Below are 18,845 nucleotides of genomic sequence, written 5' to 3'. Positions count from 1 at the left end.
GTCTTTTATTTGATCAGCCGTAAATAGACATTTTCAAACTCTTTCTATGTAAATATCTCATTTCAAAACATATACATCTGCGGCTTAAAGTCCGGTGCGGCTAATATCTAGAAGAATATATTTTTTTTTCTCAAATTTACTGTCTGCAGCTTACAGTATATACCGGTGCGCTTCAAGTCCGGAAAATATAAAATACAACACATGCAAAAAAACAAAAGAGCAAAAAAGAAGAACACAAGGACATTAAATAAAATTAAAGAGCACAGAGCTTATACACTCTTTGCTCTGATTACTTTTTCGCACAATCTTGGCATTCTCTCAATGAGCTTCAAGAGGTAGTTGTCACGGCCAGGGCGCATTGGAATGCGTCCTCATCCTTGCGCGCTGCAAGCACCGCGGGACACGCCCACGACTGTGGCGCAGATCTAGGGACGCGCCGCGCGCGTCTCCGCCCTGCAGCTGCCGCCAGCTGCAATCACTTGCCGGCAATCATCACACCTGCCTGGAATGAAGGAGCTGCCTTCATAAGCCTGGACATCTTGGCATGCCGGCGCCGGAATATAATCATCTGTTGGCGTATAGTAAGCGATCATCCTGCTTGATGCAATACTGTTCTCTCTGTCTGTTTTCCCTTCCGTGTTTCATTGTCGTGTCATCCTACTGCAGACCTCCGTTCCCGTGTTTTGACGTTGCTGTGTGTCTCGTCATTTCTCGTCGTCGTTCCCCTGCTTCTCGGACTGCTCCTTGGATCTCGACCTCCCGCTTGGACACGGATTCCCCTCTTCCCCTGGACTTCCTCATCTCTCGTTCAACACTTGGTAACGCACACCTCAGTTAAATACTACACATAGTCGTACACCATACACACACTTGGATTTTGCCACACTCCATTTCCTTAGTTCATATATTTAGTGTTTATTATTATATATATTACTATATATAATAAATCATTGAACATTACTGCCATCTAGTGTCTGTTGCCGTCACCTCCTCTGCAAACCTTAACAGTAGTCACCTGAAATGGTTTTCACTTCACAGGTGTGCTTGAAGCTCAACGAGAGAATGCCAAGAGTGTGCAAAGCAGTAATCACAGCAAAGCGTGGCTATTTTGAAGAAACTAGAATATAAAACATGTTTTCAGTTATTTCACCTTTTTTTGTTAAGTACATACAGTAACTCCACGTGTTAATTCATAGTTTTGATGCCTTCAGTAACAATCTACAATGTAAATAGTCATGAAAATAAAGTAAATGTATTGAATGAGGAGAAGGTGTGTCCAAACTTTTGGCCTGTACTGTATATTATAACCACAAAATGACAGACCACGAGAACCCCCAATAGCTAGTATTCTGATAGTGTTTCAGGTTTTCCAATAAGCTTTAAAGGCCTACTGAAACCCACTACTACCGACCACGCAGTCTGATAGTTTATATATCAATGATGAAATCTTAACATTGCAACACATGCCAATACGGCCGGGTTAGCTTACTAAAGTGCAATTTTAAGTTTCGCGCGAAATATCCTGCTGAAAACGTCTCGGTGTGATGACGTCAGCGCGTGACGTCACGGATTGTGGAGGACATTTTGGGACAGCATGGTGGCCAGCTATTAAGTCGTCTGTTTTCATCGCAAAATTCCACAGTATTCTGGACATCTGTGTTGGTGAATCTTTTGCGATTTGTTCAATGAACAATGGAGACGGCAAAGAAGAAAGCTGTAGGTGGGAAGCGGTGTATTGCGGCCGACTGCAACAACACAAACACAGCCGGTGTTTCATTGTTTACATTCCCGAAAGATGACAATCAAGCTTTACCATTGGCCTGTGGAGAACTGGGACAACAGAGACTCTTACCAGGAGGACTTTGAGTTGGATACGCAGACACGGTAATAATAATAATAATAATAATACCTGGGATTTATATAGCGCGTTTCTAAATACCCAAAGTCGCTTTACATGTGTGTGTTTATTAGAAAAAATAAAATAAATAAATAAATAAATAAATAAATAAGAGACACCTAGGGCAGGGTCAGTTTGGAAAGGCTAATGTGAAGAGGTGAGTTTTTAGGGTGGCTTTGAAGGTAGGGAGGGAGGGGGCATCTCTGCTGTGCCTGGGGAGAGCGTTCCAGAGAGAGGGGGCAGCCACAGAGAAGGCCCTGTCGCCCCAGGTTCGGCGCCTGGTACCGTGAGTACGCATGCAGCTGCGGCTTCCAAACATTTGATCGCTTGCCCGTACGTGCGTGCCGCTATGTGCATGTCACGTACGTAACTTCGGGGACTTTGGGGAAATATATGTGCTGTATGAACTTTGGGGAGGTGAACGGTACTTTGGGCTGTGGGATCGAGTGTGTTGTGCAGGTGTTTGAGTTGTATTGGCGGGTTATATGGACGGGAGGGGGGAGGTGTTTGTTATGCGGGATTAATTTGTGGCATATTAAATATAAGCCTGGTTGTGTTGTGGCTAATAGAGTATATATATGTCTTGTGTTTATTTACTGTTTTAGTCATTCCCAGCTGAATATCAGGTCCCACCCGCCTCTCACAGCATCTTCCCTATCTGAATCGCTCCCACTGCCCTCTAGTCCTTCACTCTCACTTTCCTCATCCACGAATCTTTCATCCTCGCTCAAATTAATGGGGAAATCGTCGCTTTCTCGGTTCGAATCGCTCTCGCTGCTGGTGGCCATGATTGTAAACAATGTGCAGATGTGAGGAGCTCCACAACCTGTGACGTCACGCTACTCGTCTGCTACTTCCGGTAGAGGCAAGGCTTTTTTATCAGCGACTAAAAGTTGCGAACTTTATCGTCGATGTTCTCTACTAAATCCTTTCAGCAAAAATATGGCAATATCGCGAAATGATCAAGTATGACACATAGAATGGACCTGCTATCCCCGTTTAAATAAGAAAATCGCATTTCAGTAGGCCTTTTGACATTGTAGGCGAGTAGTTTTGCTTCACTCGGTAGCACATAGCCATATGTACAGGCGGAACATGTGCACAGAGACACACAAGGTCGCACGGGCGAGTGTTGACACACAATGCAAGAGCACACGAGGGAACACACTTCAGTTCGGTTACTCTGCCTTTTCAGTCTCATAGCCACGTTTTTATCGTCATGATGCGGGTCATTAACCAGACAGTGCGGTGGCCGCCAGAGCTTGAAATATTATTTTGTGTAGCCAATTGTGAATGCACGCTGAATTAAAATAATGTACAGTCTGGCATACATAGAGCACCAGTTTTCATAATAAATATCTCAGATTTATTAGGTTAAATAATGCAACAAACGCTTAAATTACGAGTCAAGAACTTAAGGTAGACGACATTCCTTCGTTACAGACTATACATGGACGGCATCCTGTCAATGGATTTCCACCTTCTGCCTCCTTGTCTCTTCTTCAAAGCCAGTGAGCTGATCGTCATGTGTACCAAATGCTTCTGCGGATTTCACGAGATTGCCTCTCTGGCGCCATTTTCTTGGTGCTGGGAATCCCGCGTCTCTGTCCTGTTTTAGGAAAGTGTCCACACGGACTGACATGTCATGTCTGTTTTTGTACAGTTCATAGTAGTTTGACCAAAACGCCAACCATCACCGCCCCTGAAAAGGTTACAGGCACCAAAGGAAAAGGCGTCTTGGGTAATATACAGCAAAGAGTAAAGCATCAGTGTGTATGGTGGCAGTATGAGCAATGAATCTATTGTGAATTTGATCAATTCTAGTACAATTTTATGTTCTGTAATTCAAATTCTGGTCACATGTTGTAGGGCACCTCCCTTTCCATGAGAAGGAGAAAGGTTAATGAGCTAGCTATAGAAGTTGAAGCACAGTATGCGTGTATTGTAAGCGTGTACACTACTCTCAATTCTCAAATGCACTATACCTTTTACAGGTGAATTTACTTTGACGTTCTTTAACCTGTTAAAAGTTCCTGTCCTTTCTGCACAACTTTCTGTTATCCATTAAAGAGTTGAATGGAAACATGCACACATACTTGCCAACCTTGAGACCTCCGATTTCGGGAGGTGGGGGGGAGGGGGGGGGGGGGGTGGGGGGGGGCGTGGTCGGGGTGGGACGGGGGCGTGGCTAAAAGGGGAGGAGTATATTTTCATATATATATATATATATAAGAAAAACTTGACGTTCAGTGAATTCTAGCTATATATATATATATATATATATATGTCTTAATAAGGTTATCCAAAAAATAGTGCTCGATACCGTAGTAGAGCGCAATATATGTATGTGTGGGAAAAAAAATCACAAGACTATTTCATCTCTACAGGCCTGTTTCATGAGGGGGGGTACCCTCAATCAGGAGATTTTAATGGGAGCATTCGCATACCATGGTTTATATAGGGCACAGAGTGGGTGGGTACAGGCTGGCGTAGGGGCGTGGTGTATTCAAAGTATTCAACAAGAACAACATTAAATTGAGCTACAGCTGCATGAACAATATACGACAAATCATCTCAAACCACAACAAAACAATTGCAAATGAGCCGTCGGCCCCCGGACAGAGCGACTCCAAAACCAACAAAGGCTGTAACTGTCGAAAGAACCCTGATTGCCCTCTCAACGGGGGGTGCTTACAAACATCAGTTGTCTACCAATCTAAGGTAATACGCAAGGACATTAACACATCCGACACATATGTAGGATTAACCGAGGGAGAATTCAAAACCAGATGGAACAATCACAAGGCTTCTTTCAGGAACAAAAACCTGCGAAATACCACAGAACTCAGCAAACACATTTGGGACCTCAAAGACAATAATGTTGAATATTCAATAACATGGCAAATTCTTGCATCCAGCACACCTTACAATAGTGGTAATAAAAGATGCAACCTATGCTTGAAAGAGAAACTGTTTATTATTTACCGTCCAGACCTGTCATCCCTCAACAAGCGCAGCGAAATTGTAACAGCATGCCGCCATAGACGGAAACACCTCCTAGGTAACACATGAGCCAATCACCACGCCCCTACGCCAGCCTGTACCCACCCACTCTGTGCCCTATTATATAAACCATGGTATGCGAATGCTCCCATTAAAATCTCCTGATGATTGAGGGTACCCCCCCTCATGAAACAGGCCTGTAGAGATGAAATAGTCTTGTGATTTTTTTCCCCACACATACATATATATATATTCATTTATTTACACATATACACACACATAACACTCATCTACTCATTGTTGAGTTAAGGGTTGAATTGTCCATCCTTGTTCTATTCTCTGTCACTATTTTTCGAACCATGCTGAACACCCTCTCTGATGGTGCATTGCTGTGTGGCACGCACAAAAGTGCTTTCATCAAATGCACTAGATGGCAGTATTGTCCTGTTTAAGAGTGTCACAACATTGCTGTTTACGGCAGATGAACTGCTTTACGGTATACAAAAAAGTGACTACTGCTGTTGTGTGTTGTTGCCACGCTGGGAGGACGTTAATGAAACTGCCTAACAATAAACCCACATAAGAAAGCAAGAACTCGCCCTCCATCATTCTATAGTTATAACGTGATTGGGCAGGTACGCTTTTTTATATTGTGGAGGACCTGAGTTCGCCTGAATTTCGGGAGATTTTCGGGAAAATTTGTCCCGGGAGGTTTTCGGGAGAGGCGCTGAATTTCGGGAGTCTCCCGGAAAATCCGGGAGGGTTGTCAAGTATGCATGCACAACAGGTGTGTGATCTAAGGCTGGGCGATATGGCTGAAAACTGTATCACCATTTAAGTGTTTTATATCAGTCGATATTGGTAATTATTGATATTTCTTATGACCTATCGAAGGAACAGGAAACAATTATATTAAATGTAAACATTTTTTATATAAAATGTAACCTTCCTCTGGATTAGAATCCCCTCAGCTATCAAGACAGGACAGGAAATGTCAACACAAGCATGGAAAACACTCATTGTTTTTATCTTCGAGTAAAACCAAAGCCAAAGCCCGTTACGTTCAAGGCAGGGGTGTCAAACATACGGCCCGAACAGGTTTTATCAGGCCCGTGGAAGAGTTTGCTAAGTATAAAAATGAGCCGAAATTTTCGAATGAAAGTAACTGCTGTTGTAAATGTGTCCACGAGATGTCACAATAGCCAATTCTGTGTATCTTTGTAGATGATGCTACATATGTGCAAAATAAACCACATGTTAGTGCACCAGTCGAGGAAAATGAGCAAACTACATAAATAACATCCTGTATTTTGTATAGATTGAAAATGAACACCAATGAGCTGACTGATGAACATTATCAGATAATTTATTCAGAAAGTATAAATAACGACAAATAAAGATGGAATACTATTTAACTGCAACATGTACCGTATTTTCCGCACTATAAGGCGCACCTAAAAACCACAAATTTTCTCAAAAGCTGACAGTGCGCCTTATAACCCGGTGCGCTTTATATATGGATAAATATTAAGATTCATTTTCATAAAGTTTAGGTCTCGCAACTACGGTAAACAGCCGCCATCTTTTTTCCCCGTAGAAGAAGCGCGCGGTGCGTGCTGGGATATGTGACGTTTCATTTCCATTTGTGTGTTTATGTAAAGACCCCAAAATGGCTCCTATTAAGTGTGTTGTCTGTCTAATTATAAATAATGCAGACGAGGCGTGTTAACTGAGTTCTCAACGTTTACTCACAGCGTGCTAACTGCCAGCATACAACGCTTCTCAGGGCTACCGCGCATGCTCGTAACTATCGTTGCATGCTGGGTAGTGTAGTTGTTATATTTGCTAGCTCATAACAGCACATTGAGAGACACGCTTACGCGCTTAATTCAATACTCGCCGTCATTCCGGGTGGATTGACAAAAGACCTCCAGCCGCTAGATATTGGTGTCAACAGGGCATTCGAAGCTAGACTGCTAACTGCGTGGGAACAATGGATGACAGAAGGCGAACACACCTTCACTAAGACGAGGAGGCAGCGCCAGACGACGCCAACATCTGCCAGTGGATCGTAAATTTGCCCAACTTTTCACTCCGGACACCGAAGACGAAGGATTTACGAATGAAGAATAACTTCAGAAAGTGAGCGCTATGTTTATTTTGTGTGTTGTGACATTAACGTTCGAGCAACATTATGTTGCTATTGCTCTGCACTATTTTGAATTTTACTATGTTTGTGATTGCACATTTGCGTACATTTTGGGAGTGAACAGAGTTGTTAGAACGCTGGTTTTTAATATATTATTAAAGTTTGACTGACCTATCTGACTGTTTTTTTGACATTCCCTTTAGCGCAGCGTAGGCGCGGCTTATAGTCCGGGGCGGCTTATTGGTGGACAAAGTTATGAAATATGCCATTCATTGAAGGTGCGGCTAATAATCCGGTGCGCCTTATAGTGCGGAAAATACGGTAAGTGTAAAAAAACAAAAACAACATTATGATTTGGACATTTTCAGAATGTGCTTGTTCTATTTTTAAACAAAGAAAACAATCTGAAGTTGTCTTTATTTTTAAGTTATCGTGCCGTGATTTCACCAGTCCGGACCACTTGGGAGTAGATTTTTCTCCATGTGGCCCCCCATCTAAAATGAGTTTGACACCCCTGGTTTAAGGCATTTCATTTTGCTCAAAAGGTGAGAAAATATTCCCCGTAACAGTACGAACTGGGTTGTTTGACCCTGTGCTAGATTCGCAAAAATCCATGAACTTACATTCATGTGATTGACTAAGAACTAATGCTACTATAAAGCTAGCTTCATAACAACCTGATGCTACACTTTGGTTGCATGCAGATATACTGTATGTAAATATAAACAAGCAACAATGTTTCACTTACCCGATTAAACTCAGCCATCTTCAAACTTCCCACCGCTCTGGTGTTACCACTTTGGTTAGACACTGCCAATCGCATTTCCGTGACAGCGGTGCCCGCCGTCGTGTGTTCGGATCTGCACTAAGGCTACTTGCAACTGTGCTTCCGCTTTACGCGATGGTGCTCTTTTTTTTTCTGCATTTGAAATTGTGTTGAGCTCTGTCGGCCACCGTAACACAAGGACCCGGACACCCAGCAGCATAAAAAAGGGCCACAACCCCCATTTGACAGTTTTCCTTTAAATAAACATGCGGTCATCGACATACCCTCCTTTAATGTAGTCCAAGAAGGTGACTTCGATGTCCACCAGGAACGACAACAGTGTTACCTTAGGGAGACAGAGAGAGGGGGGAATGAGTCCATGTGGGTCAATGAAAATGACTTTCAAGTGTTTAACTGAATTAGGTTTAGCCTCTTACCGTTCCAGAGTTTAGATATTTTTTCTTTTTTTCTTTCTTCTTCGTATTAACCACCTTGAACAAACACAATGCAAATTATTCAATATCTTATCTATTATTCGTTACAAGGTTGTCACACATTGCTGGGCATAAACATGGCATTAGGTAAACCTCTATGTAGTGCATTTGTCCTTCTTTTTGGTCCCTGTTGAAGGGAATTCTTAGAACTTGACTATTTTTTATTTCTTTTTTTTATTATTTATTAAAAACACTCCTTTGCTTTAGATATGGCGGTAGCAATGAGGTGGTGTATAACTGTGTAGAATAAAGCACATTATGGAGCGGTAAAGTACGGCAATCCAAATCCTGTCCCAATCTCCTATTTCCAGGTTTGTGAGCACTATTTTAGAAAAAGACAAGAAAATTGAAAAAAAGAGGAACATTTTTAACAGCAATAAAAAGCTGCCACGCAAACCCCGAAATAAAATTTAGAAAATCAAGACTACAGTTCCTGCAGCTGGGTGCATTCCTATAATATTTTTTAGTTTTTGATTTATTATCATTTACCAACCTCTTTTGGCTGTATTTTAAACACTTACAGTACATGTCCCACATAATGTACCACATAATTTTTTGTTTCAGTAGTAGATAACAGAGGTGTGGACTCGAGTCACATGACTTGGACTCGAGTCAGACTCGAGTCATGAATTTGATGACTTTAGACTCGACTTGACAAAATGTAAAAAGACTTGCAACTCGACTTAGACTTTAACATCAATGACTTGTGACTTCACTTGGACTTGAGCCTTTTGAATTGACATGACTTGACATGACTTGCTACTTTCCCCAAAACCCAAAGATGAAAAAGTTATTCGGGAGCGCTCCGTATTTTTCATTGTGTACTTGTCTATCAGCGTTGCGTGTGTCAGCTGGTGTGGTCTCAGTACAACAGCCAATCAAATTAGATCTACTTTGTTTTCATCACACAGCATTCATCCAATCAAATTGCAGGACAACCAACGAAGAAGACATGTCCAAACCACACGCCAGTGAACAAAAAATGATACCTAAAATAATTTCGTTTGGGTATAAAAATTACGAGGTGGTCAACACAAAACAGTTTGCAGTATGCAACACATGCGGTTCGAAAATTACTGATGGAGAGGCAACAACTTCCAACTTCGTCCGGCATTTGAAGTTGCACAAAGAACGGTAAGTTTTGAATGTAAGATAACGTTTATTGGCTAAGTAACGTGACTTTTATTTGCTGTGTAGTTAAATAAGTGAGGCTGTAAACTCACTGCTAACGTTATAACGTTATTGCAAACACGGGAATCTGTTGCAGTTCACTACCTTATTCATACTTTTTGTTCAGTGATTTTTTTAAGCAGGGTTACGTTAGTCAATATATCACACGTAACGTTAGACGGCGGTCAGCAGCACCGCGTATTTTAGCCACCTAAAAAAAAAAGACAAAAATAGTAAAATAAAGGTCAGTTAAAATGTATACTATATTATGAATGTGTGTACCGTTTTAGCTAGCTTTCTGACATACTGTTGGTTGTTTACCTCAGTGGTCCCCAACCACCGGGCCGCGGCCCGGTACTGGTCCGTGGATCGATTGGTATCGGGCCGCACAATAATTATTATTATTATTTTTTTTTTAATTAAATCAACATAAAAAACACAAGATACACTTACAAGTAGTGCACCAACCCAAAAAAACTCCCTTTTGTTCTGGGCATTGAACATGAAGACTCTTCCTTCACTGTTCCGAGTGGCCATGAGAGTCTTGGCAGTGCCTGCCTCCAGTGCTCCAGTGGAGCGAGTTTTCAGCCATGGTGGCATCATACTACGCCCCCATCGTGCACAAATGACTGACAGACTCTTGGCTAATTTGGTCTTTTGCAAATGCAATGCAGCATAGGGCCCTGACATATAAAAAGTACAACTTTTTTGTTATGTTCATGTATATGTCATGTTTTTTCAATGTTAACACTTTTGTACAAATAAGTACATTTGCACTTTATTTTTCAATGTGTTTGTTCTGTAAAGGAATGAGTTAATGTTTAAAATGACTGGTTAATAGTGCTATTATAAAGTGCAATGTCAGCACAATTTTCTTTCCTGCAATTTAAAATGCACTTGTTTTAATAAATAAATACAGCATTTGAAAAGCATACACAATCTGTGTTAATATATTAGTCTGTGGTTAAAAGGACTTGAAAGGACTCGAAACTCAAAATGCAGGACTTAGGACTTGACTTGAGACTTTCCAGTCTTGACTTTGGACTTGACTCGGGGCTTGCCTGTCTTGACTCGGGACTTGACTCGGACTTGAGGGCAAAGACTTGAGACTTACTTGTGACTTGCAAAACAATGACTTGGTCCCACCTCTGGTAGATAATATACTAACATTATTATTATAATTAATTGCGATTGTTATTTGTAACAATTCTTAAATAAAAAAAAAAGCAATTTTAATTTTTTTTAATTTTTTATTTCAAATCTGTCCTGTCCAGCCACTCAGGCAAATCATATTGTTGATGTAGATGATCATATCTGCTGTACAAAATTTACTCTAGAAAATAGAAATGTTGGGTATTTCAATTGCTGCCTTATTTGTACTTGACTTTATGTTTATGTTGACTTTATGTTTGGGTACAATTGTATTTAAAAATAAACAAGTTTTTTTTTTTGTTAACTAAAAATCAGAGCTTTTTATCTATTATATAAAGGAATGTAGTGGATCATAGAACCGGCACCCAATGTTTTTAAAAAAGTATTGATTTTGAACCGAGAATCGTTTTTAATCAAGAATCGATTTTGAATCGAATCGTTACCACCCCAAGAATCGAACTGAAATCGGAATCGTGAGGTGCCCAAATATTCACAGCCCTAATTATTATCATTGAAAATATAAAGTAAAATTATATAACATGCATGCAAAGAACTCAGAAAACAACTCTATCCTGTAGCCACACCCCCTTAGGCAATAAACCTCCGGTGTCGTGAACTCTGTTTACGATCCGTCACGTTAACTGTACCTTCTCACTGGCTACAAATAAATGCTCTACAACTACAACTGGTTCAGAACTAACAGTGTTCAGAGTGTAATGATCCAAATATGATTAGCAGCAAAGTGGACAGCCGTCAACGTTGTGGCTCGGAGAGCGAACGGAGGCGACAACAAGTAAGTTAGCTAGAGGGTTAGCAAACTAGCGAGCTTGTTTCGGTGCTCTTAACCAGTGCCCTAACTTTTTTTCGATGTATTCTATTTACTTTGCAGCACCGAAACAAGCTTACTCGTATACCTCCGTCTGCGGACCATGTCTCACCGTGTGAACGTTTCATTTATTTCTTCATTCATTCATGCATTTTGTGTGCCACCGGAAGCCTTATGGGTGTAAAAGTAGACAGTTTTATGTCGTCCACAGCTCCTTTACCACATGGGGTCCCCCAGGGCTCAATCCTTGCCCCATTTTTATTTGCACTTTACCTTCTCCCCCTTGGTTCTATTTTTAGGAAGTACAGTATTGCATTTCATTTTTATGCCGATGATTGCCAGATTTATTTTCCCATGGCACAAAATAACACGGTTCAACGTCTTATTGACTGCCTGCACGACATCAAAGTCTGGCTTTCAGCTAACTTCCTGAGCCTAAATGAAGATAAAACAGAAGTTATGTTGTTCGGTCCAAGTCGCTCTCCCTCCCCCAACGTTGACCTCGGCACTCTGACCCCGTATCTCAGCGACTGTGTCACAAACCTGGGGGTAAAGTTTGACTCAGATTTTAAATTCGAAAAACAAATCAGCAGCGTCGTTCAAAAAAGCTTTTATCAATTACGCCAAATAGCGAAAGTGAAACCGCTTCTATCAAGACATGATCTTGAGAAATTAATCCACGCTTTTATCTCGACTCGTCTTGATTATTGTAATGCCCTGTATGTAGGCATTAGCCAGGCCTCCCTCGCCCGCCTGCAGCTCGTGCAGAACTCTGCTGCTCGTCTGCTAACACAGACCCGCAGACGTGAGCACATCACCCCTATTTTAGCGTCCCTTCACTGGCTCCCTGTGCGTTACCGAATACATTTTAAACTCCTTTTATTTGTTTTTAAATGTCTAAACAACCTCGAGCCAACCTATCTCTCCGACCTCCTTCAGCCTTACTGCCCCACCCGATCCTTAAGATCAGCCGATCAGCTGCTGTTGACGGTCCCTGACACAAGGCTGAAGCTTAGAGGTGACAGAGCTTTCGCCGTTGCTGCTCCCAAGCTCTGGAACGACCTACCCCTGAGTGTTAGACAAGCCTCCTCTCTTCCTGTTTTTAAATCTCTCTTAAAAACATACTTTTATTCCATGACTTTTAACACTGAGTGATATCCATCCTGCAATGGCGCCCCATAATACACCTGCTGTGATCCTGTTTTTATGTTTTTATTAATTCTATTTTAATTATTAATTTTTTATCGTGTTCTGTTTGTGTTGTGTTGTGTTTGCTCGGTACTCGTTTTATCTTTTAACCTGCTCATTGTACAGCACTTTGGCTACCCCTGTGGTAAATTTTAAATGTGCTCTATAAATAAAGTTGATTTGATTTGATTTGATCACTTCCGGTAACCGCAGGCACGGCCATTTTGGCAAGTCGGGGCCCCCTCCGTCACATCCTGTTTACATCCCGTACACACCGCGCTGCCATTTCGAAGAGCCTCGAGGCTAACAGCACTTCTGACAAGTTTATTTCCACAATTGTCGTACCTTGCGCCGGTCAGAACTGTGTTAGTCGGTCTTAGAGATCACTTTGTGTGATCAGAAATGCTTTAAATGTGTCCCAAGTCTCACTGTCTTGCTGTCCCACTGTGCTAGCATTTTAGCTACGTAGTTAGCCTCCGGCTTGAGGTGTCCAAACAGTCAGCCTCCTCCAGTTTGTCTTCTTCAACTTTTCCCTCTTCTTAACAGACAGCCAGGGAATTTGCTCTGTGTTGCTGTCAGAATAGAACCTAGGGTGACCATTTCCATGACACCAAAAAGGAGGACATTATGCGGCATATCAATAAATTACTATGGTGTACATAGGACTCTGGTACACCTTATTTATAGTACAATTTTGAGTGGTTTAAAGATGATGTTTGTGTGGCTGAATAGGAAAAAATATTAAAGTCAAGTGTTTGTTAACAGTATTTGTATTTATTCAATACATTGTGGTGTTCAAAAAGTGACCACTGAGATGAATCTTTTCAAGTGCAGAGTGCCACAAAGCATAACATGTGTGGACTTAAATGTAGTTAACATATATAATAAAAAGAAAAATGCCACAAAATTTTTTCCACATCAACATCAAGGCTGCTTGCTGCATATCTGGTTGCGTTATGCAGAATATGGGCCAAACAGTTTGCAGGGAGCACATCTTTTTGGCTCAGTTTCAGCTTCTGATACACACTGTTATGTTTGCCACAATTGACACTGGCATTGTCTGCTGCATATGCAGACATGTTTTTCACCTCTAAGCCAGACATCTCAAGTTTTGCCAGCAGCTGGTTTGTTATGGCTTCTGACGTTTCGTTGCTGTCACTATAAAAATCCAACAGGACATGTTGGATGCCTTCATCAAAGTGAAAATACCTTACCACAATGGGAAAACACTTGTTTGTTCCTTTATTTGAGGCGTCGGTTGCCACGGAAAAGGGTAGGTTGTTTTCTTTTATGTAGTCGGTATGTTCCTGTACTGAATAGTGAGCAATGACGTTCTCGCACAATGCCTTGGCTTTCGTTCGGCCACAGGCCATCCCTTTAGCTGTGGGCTAGTCACTGAAAATCTCCCGGTCCACTTTCATGCCGCAGTCTAAACTTCTGTAGGACTGGTGATGCTTTACAGCAGTGGTTCTCAACCCTTTTTTCAGTGATGTACCCCCTGTGAACATTTTTTTAATTCAAGTACCCCCTAATCAAGAGCAAAGCATTTTTGGTTGAAAAAAAGAGATAAAGAAGTAAAATACAGCACTATGTCATCAGTTTCTGATTTATTAAATTGTATAACAGTGCAAAATATTGCTCATTTGTAGTGGTCCTTCTTGAACTATTTGGAAAAATATATATAAAATAACTAAAAACTTGTTGAAAAATAAACAAGTGATTCAATTATAAATAAAGATTTCTACACATAGAAGTAATCATCAACTTAAAGTGCCCTCTTTGGGGATTGTAATAGAGATCCATCTGGATTCAGGAACTTAATTCTAAACATTTCTTCACAAAAAAAGAAATCTTTAACATCAATATTTATGGAACATGTCTACAAAAAATGTAGCTGTCAAGACTGAATATTCATTGTTGCATTTCTTTTCACACTTCTTTTTGACAGACATTTTAGTGAGGGTCAAACCATCATGGCATGGGGGGAAACTCTGGGTTTATGGTAATGAATGGAATAGCCTACTTGATTTGATGTTCAGTTTATGAACTTACATTACATTACATACCCCCAGGGGTACGCGTACCCCCATTTGAGAACCACTGCTTTACAGCATGGTACACCTTGCACAGCTCCGCAGCGGTTATCTTGTCATCCAGGGGCGACGAAACTTCACGAAAAATTGTCCTCATTGAAGAGGTACTTGCCGCACGTTTATTACTTTTATGTTTATCCGCGCACCCGCATGCCGTTCAATTGCAGCATTCCCCTGACTACTTACGTCGACATCACATCGACAAAGTGTGCAGAAGCCATGGAATGAGTCTCGACTGCTTTTCGTTATAAATTCGTTCTCTTTTATCCATTCAGAATTAAACGAGGTCTTGCGTTTTGGCATGATGCTAACTTTCTGTCAATGTCATGCCGCAACAGCACATGGACCCTTGTTTCCTTTTTTAACCAATGATAAGCAGATTTGTATCCGACACAGCTCTTGGCCAATCATTTGATACGTTACTGCGTTGGGGGCATTTTTTACGGTCTTTGATTGGCTATCGCGCTGCAGCCCAGCAAAGATGAAAAAACTCCGCTCTTCAAGCCTAGTGCCTCAAAAAGGAGGACAAATACGTGTCCGGCTTGATGCTGCGCCGGACGCCGGACAGGGCATTAAAAATCCGGACTGTCCGGCCTAAATTCGGACACCTGGTCACCCTAATAGAACCCGGCCTCCAAGTACTTCCTGGCATTCGTCGCTCCACATTCCGGTGAGCTTCCACAAGGATTTGCTGCTCCAGACCTTAATATGCTGTGTGTCCATTGAAAAACTTTTCTACTACTTCTTTAATTATCCTCCATTCTACACCTTCATCGCATTTTCAATCACCAGCTGGTTCCCCTCAATAAGTCTTAATGACACAGCCTGCCTCTGAGATAGCTGCTGTCAGTTTGTGATCATCTTACCGTATTATACGAGACCCATCGCATGCTCTGTTCCCCAAATTTGAGTGGCTACCATCAGGCTGCCAGCTTTGCTGCCCAGCCTGCAGAACTCAAAGAAGGTCAACTTTTGTGCCTAAAGCTGTGCTGCTTCTTAACTCTCAGCATCCATTACGTATCCATGTCTAAATGCCACTAATTTCACTGCACCTAGAATATTCCTGACTTGTGCTTGAATTTGTTATTGCCATGTGTCTTTCTATCTGTGTTGGCCCTGCGATGAGGTGGCGACTTGTCCAGGCTGTACCTCGCCTTCCGCCATAATGCAGCTGGGATAGGCACCAGCCACCCCCGCGACCCCGAGAGGGACAAGCGGTAAAAAATGGATGGATGGCATTTTGCAGTGAGGGTTGCAACGAACGACTATTGGTCAACGATTATCTTAACGATTAGTCCAGGGGTCAGCAACCCGCGGCTCCGGAGCCGCATGCGGCTCTTTGATCACTCTGATGCGGCTCAGCAGCTTACTTGCTGAACCCCCCAATTTTCCCGTGAGACTTCCGGATTTCAGTGCCTCTCGCAGAAAACTCTCGGGAATAATATTCACCGATTTTCACCCTTACAGCTATAATAAGGGCGTGCCATGATGGTACAACATTTGGCGCCCTCTACAATCTGTATTAACAGCGTGCCAGCCCAACACTTGTTATACAATATACATCTTCTGCTTGCACACGTACGTGACAGCAAGGCATACTTGGTCAACAGCCAGACAGGTTACACTGACGGTGACCATATAAAACAACTTTAACACTCTTACTAATAATGCGCCACACTTTGAACCAAAACCAAACAAGAATGACAAACACATTTCGGGAGAACATCTGCACCTTAACACAACATAAACACAATAGAACAAACACCCAGAATCCCATGCAGCCCTTACTCTTCCGGGCTACATTATACACCCCTGCTACCACCAAACCCCGCCCCCACCCCAACCCTGCTCCCTCACACATCAACCCCTCCCCCTCTCTTGGTTTGGTAGCGGGGGTGTATAATGTATCCCGGAAGAGTTAGGGCTGCATGGGATTCTGGGTATTTGTCCTGTTGTGTTACGGTGCAGATGTTCTCCCGAAATGTGTTTGTCATTCTTGTTTGGTGTGGGTTCACAGTGTGGCGCATTATTAGTAAGAGTGTTAAACTCTTTTTTATACCGCCACCGTCAGTGTAACCTGTGTGGTTGTTGACCAAGTATGCCTTGCTGTCACCTACGTGAGCAAGCGGAAGCCCCATACAACGTGTGGCTGATCAGGCACGCTGGTTGTGGTGGGTGCTAAATGCTGTACCATCACGATACGCATGCACGCATGACGCCATCCATTTAAAGCCGCGTGCCGCACCAGCTGTCAAATTCCATATAAAGGTGTGGGCAGCGTATCTGAGACCACTGGTTTATACAAAGCAAAGAAAAACTTTGTATGCAATGTTAATTCATTTAAAATTTCAAAATTTTTTTGCGGCTCCCATTGTTTTCTATAATTTGTGAAACTGGTCAAAATGGCTCTTTGACTGGTAAAGGTTGCCGACCCCTGGATTAGTCGGATAATAAAGCGTACACATATTTAATGGCTCTAATTTTTCCATTGACTTTCAAATGCAACTAAAGTCGTTTTAAGCATGTGCTTTCAAACAACAAAGATGACTAATTCATTCATAAATATTTATTAATACTGTAACTATGCTGCTCATTCAGCTGTTACAAAAATTTTAATGATTTATTAAAATGTTTATTCATTAAAAAAAAAAAACATAAACAATTAACCTTGTTTATGTATTGAAAAAAATTGTTACAATTGCAGAAATGAAAAACAACCAAACACAAAGTCTAACTTCCTCTAAAAGAAAAGCCTTTTGTGATGTTTAAACAGCTGCACACTGGTATATTGATTAACTCCTGGCATTTTTACCACTCTAATAGACTCAATGTGTAGAATTCTATATTTGATTAACTCTTAAAATGTTGACTATTTAATAGATTGTATGTTTAATATTATGATACCTCCGCATTGGTGTCTGTATGTACAGGTAAAAGCCAGTAAATTAGAATATTTTGAAAAACTTGATTTATTTCAGTAATTGCATTCAAAAGGTGTAACTTGTACATTATATTTATTCATTGCACACAGACTGATGCATTCAAATGTTTATTTCATTTAATTTTGATGATTTGAAGTGGCAACAAAGGAAAATCCAAAATTCCGTGTGTCACAAAATTAGAATATTACTTAAGGCTAATACAAAAAAGGGATTTTTAGAAATGTTGGCCAACTGAAAAGTATGAAAATGAAAAATATGAGCATGTACAATACTCAATACTTGGTTGGAGCTCGTTTTGCCTCAATTACTGCGTTAATGCGGCGTGGCATGGAGTCGATGAGTTTCTACCCGTGCCTGGTTTACGGACCATGGTATTTCTGTTCTAAATTGGCCCGCCAACTCCCCTGACCTTAGCCCCATAGAAAATCTGTGGGGTATTGTGAAAAGGAAGATGCAGAATAACAGACCCAAAAACGCAGAAGAGTTGAAGGCCACTATCAGAGCAACCTGGGCTCTCATAACACCTGAGCAGTGCCAGAAACTCATCGACTCCATGCCACGCCGCATTAACGCAGTAATTGAGGCAAAAGGAGCTCCAACCAAGTATTGAGTATTGTACATGCTCATATTTTTCATTTTCATACTTTTCAGTTGGCCAACATTTCTAAAAATCCCTTTTTTGTATTAGCCTTAAGTAATATTCTAATTTTGTGACACACGGAATTTGGGATTTTCATTTGTTGCCACTTCAAATCATCAAAATTAAATGAACTAAACATTTGAATGCATCAGTCTGTGTGCAATGAATAAATATAATGTACAAGTTACACCTTTTGAATGCAATTACTGAAATAAATCAAGTTTTTCAAAATATTCTAATTTACTGGCTTTTACCTGTATATGTGTGTGTGTGTGTGTTTGTTAATGCCTTTTTTATGACATTGCAAATATCCGCTGCTTTAAAAAGTACTTGAATTGATGTCGACAAAGTTTAGCTGGCTGACTTTGTCTAAAATGATAGTTAAAAGTTATTTTTCACCCAACTATGTCTCACGCTTGTTACTGCATCCGCCCTCCAGACGTCCGACATCATGTACTGCCATAAAAACAAGGTCCGCTTTGCAAAACGAGCAAGGTACTCATGTTTTTAATAAGAATAAGAGGA

General features: G+C 41.2%; 1 protein-coding gene across 2 annotated transcripts in view; it reads right to left on the bottom strand.

Annotated features, from left to right (window-relative positions):
* Positions 1-18,845, bottom strand: part of LOC133606153 (copine-8) — a 255,190-nt gene that overhangs the window by 59,590 nt on the left and 176,755 nt on the right. The window contains exons 12-14 of one of the 2 annotated variants that reach the window (XM_061959775.1): positions 8,253-8,306; positions 8,100-8,161; positions 2,907-3,506 (exon numbers count right to left, since the gene is read on the bottom strand). In XM_061959775.1, coding sequence (XP_061815759.1) covers positions 3,449-3,506; positions 8,100-8,161; positions 8,253-8,306 — 174 coding nt within the window. In that variant the 3' untranslated portion in view covers positions 2,907-3,448. Of the gene's footprint in view, positions 1-2,906; positions 3,507-8,099; positions 8,162-8,252; positions 8,307-18,845 lie in introns of those variants that run through there. The other variant, XM_061959774.1, reaches the window with a different exon arrangement.

Source organism: Nerophis lumbriciformis, linkage group LG05 (assembly GCF_033978685.3).
Source record: "Nerophis lumbriciformis linkage group LG05, RoL_Nlum_v2.1, whole genome shotgun sequence".
NCBI classification, from domain to species: domain Eukaryota; kingdom Metazoa; phylum Chordata; class Actinopteri; order Syngnathiformes; family Syngnathidae; genus Nerophis; species Nerophis lumbriciformis.
The sequence above is the reverse complement of the archived record's forward strand: the minus strand, read 5'-3'. Positions and strand labels throughout refer to the sequence as shown.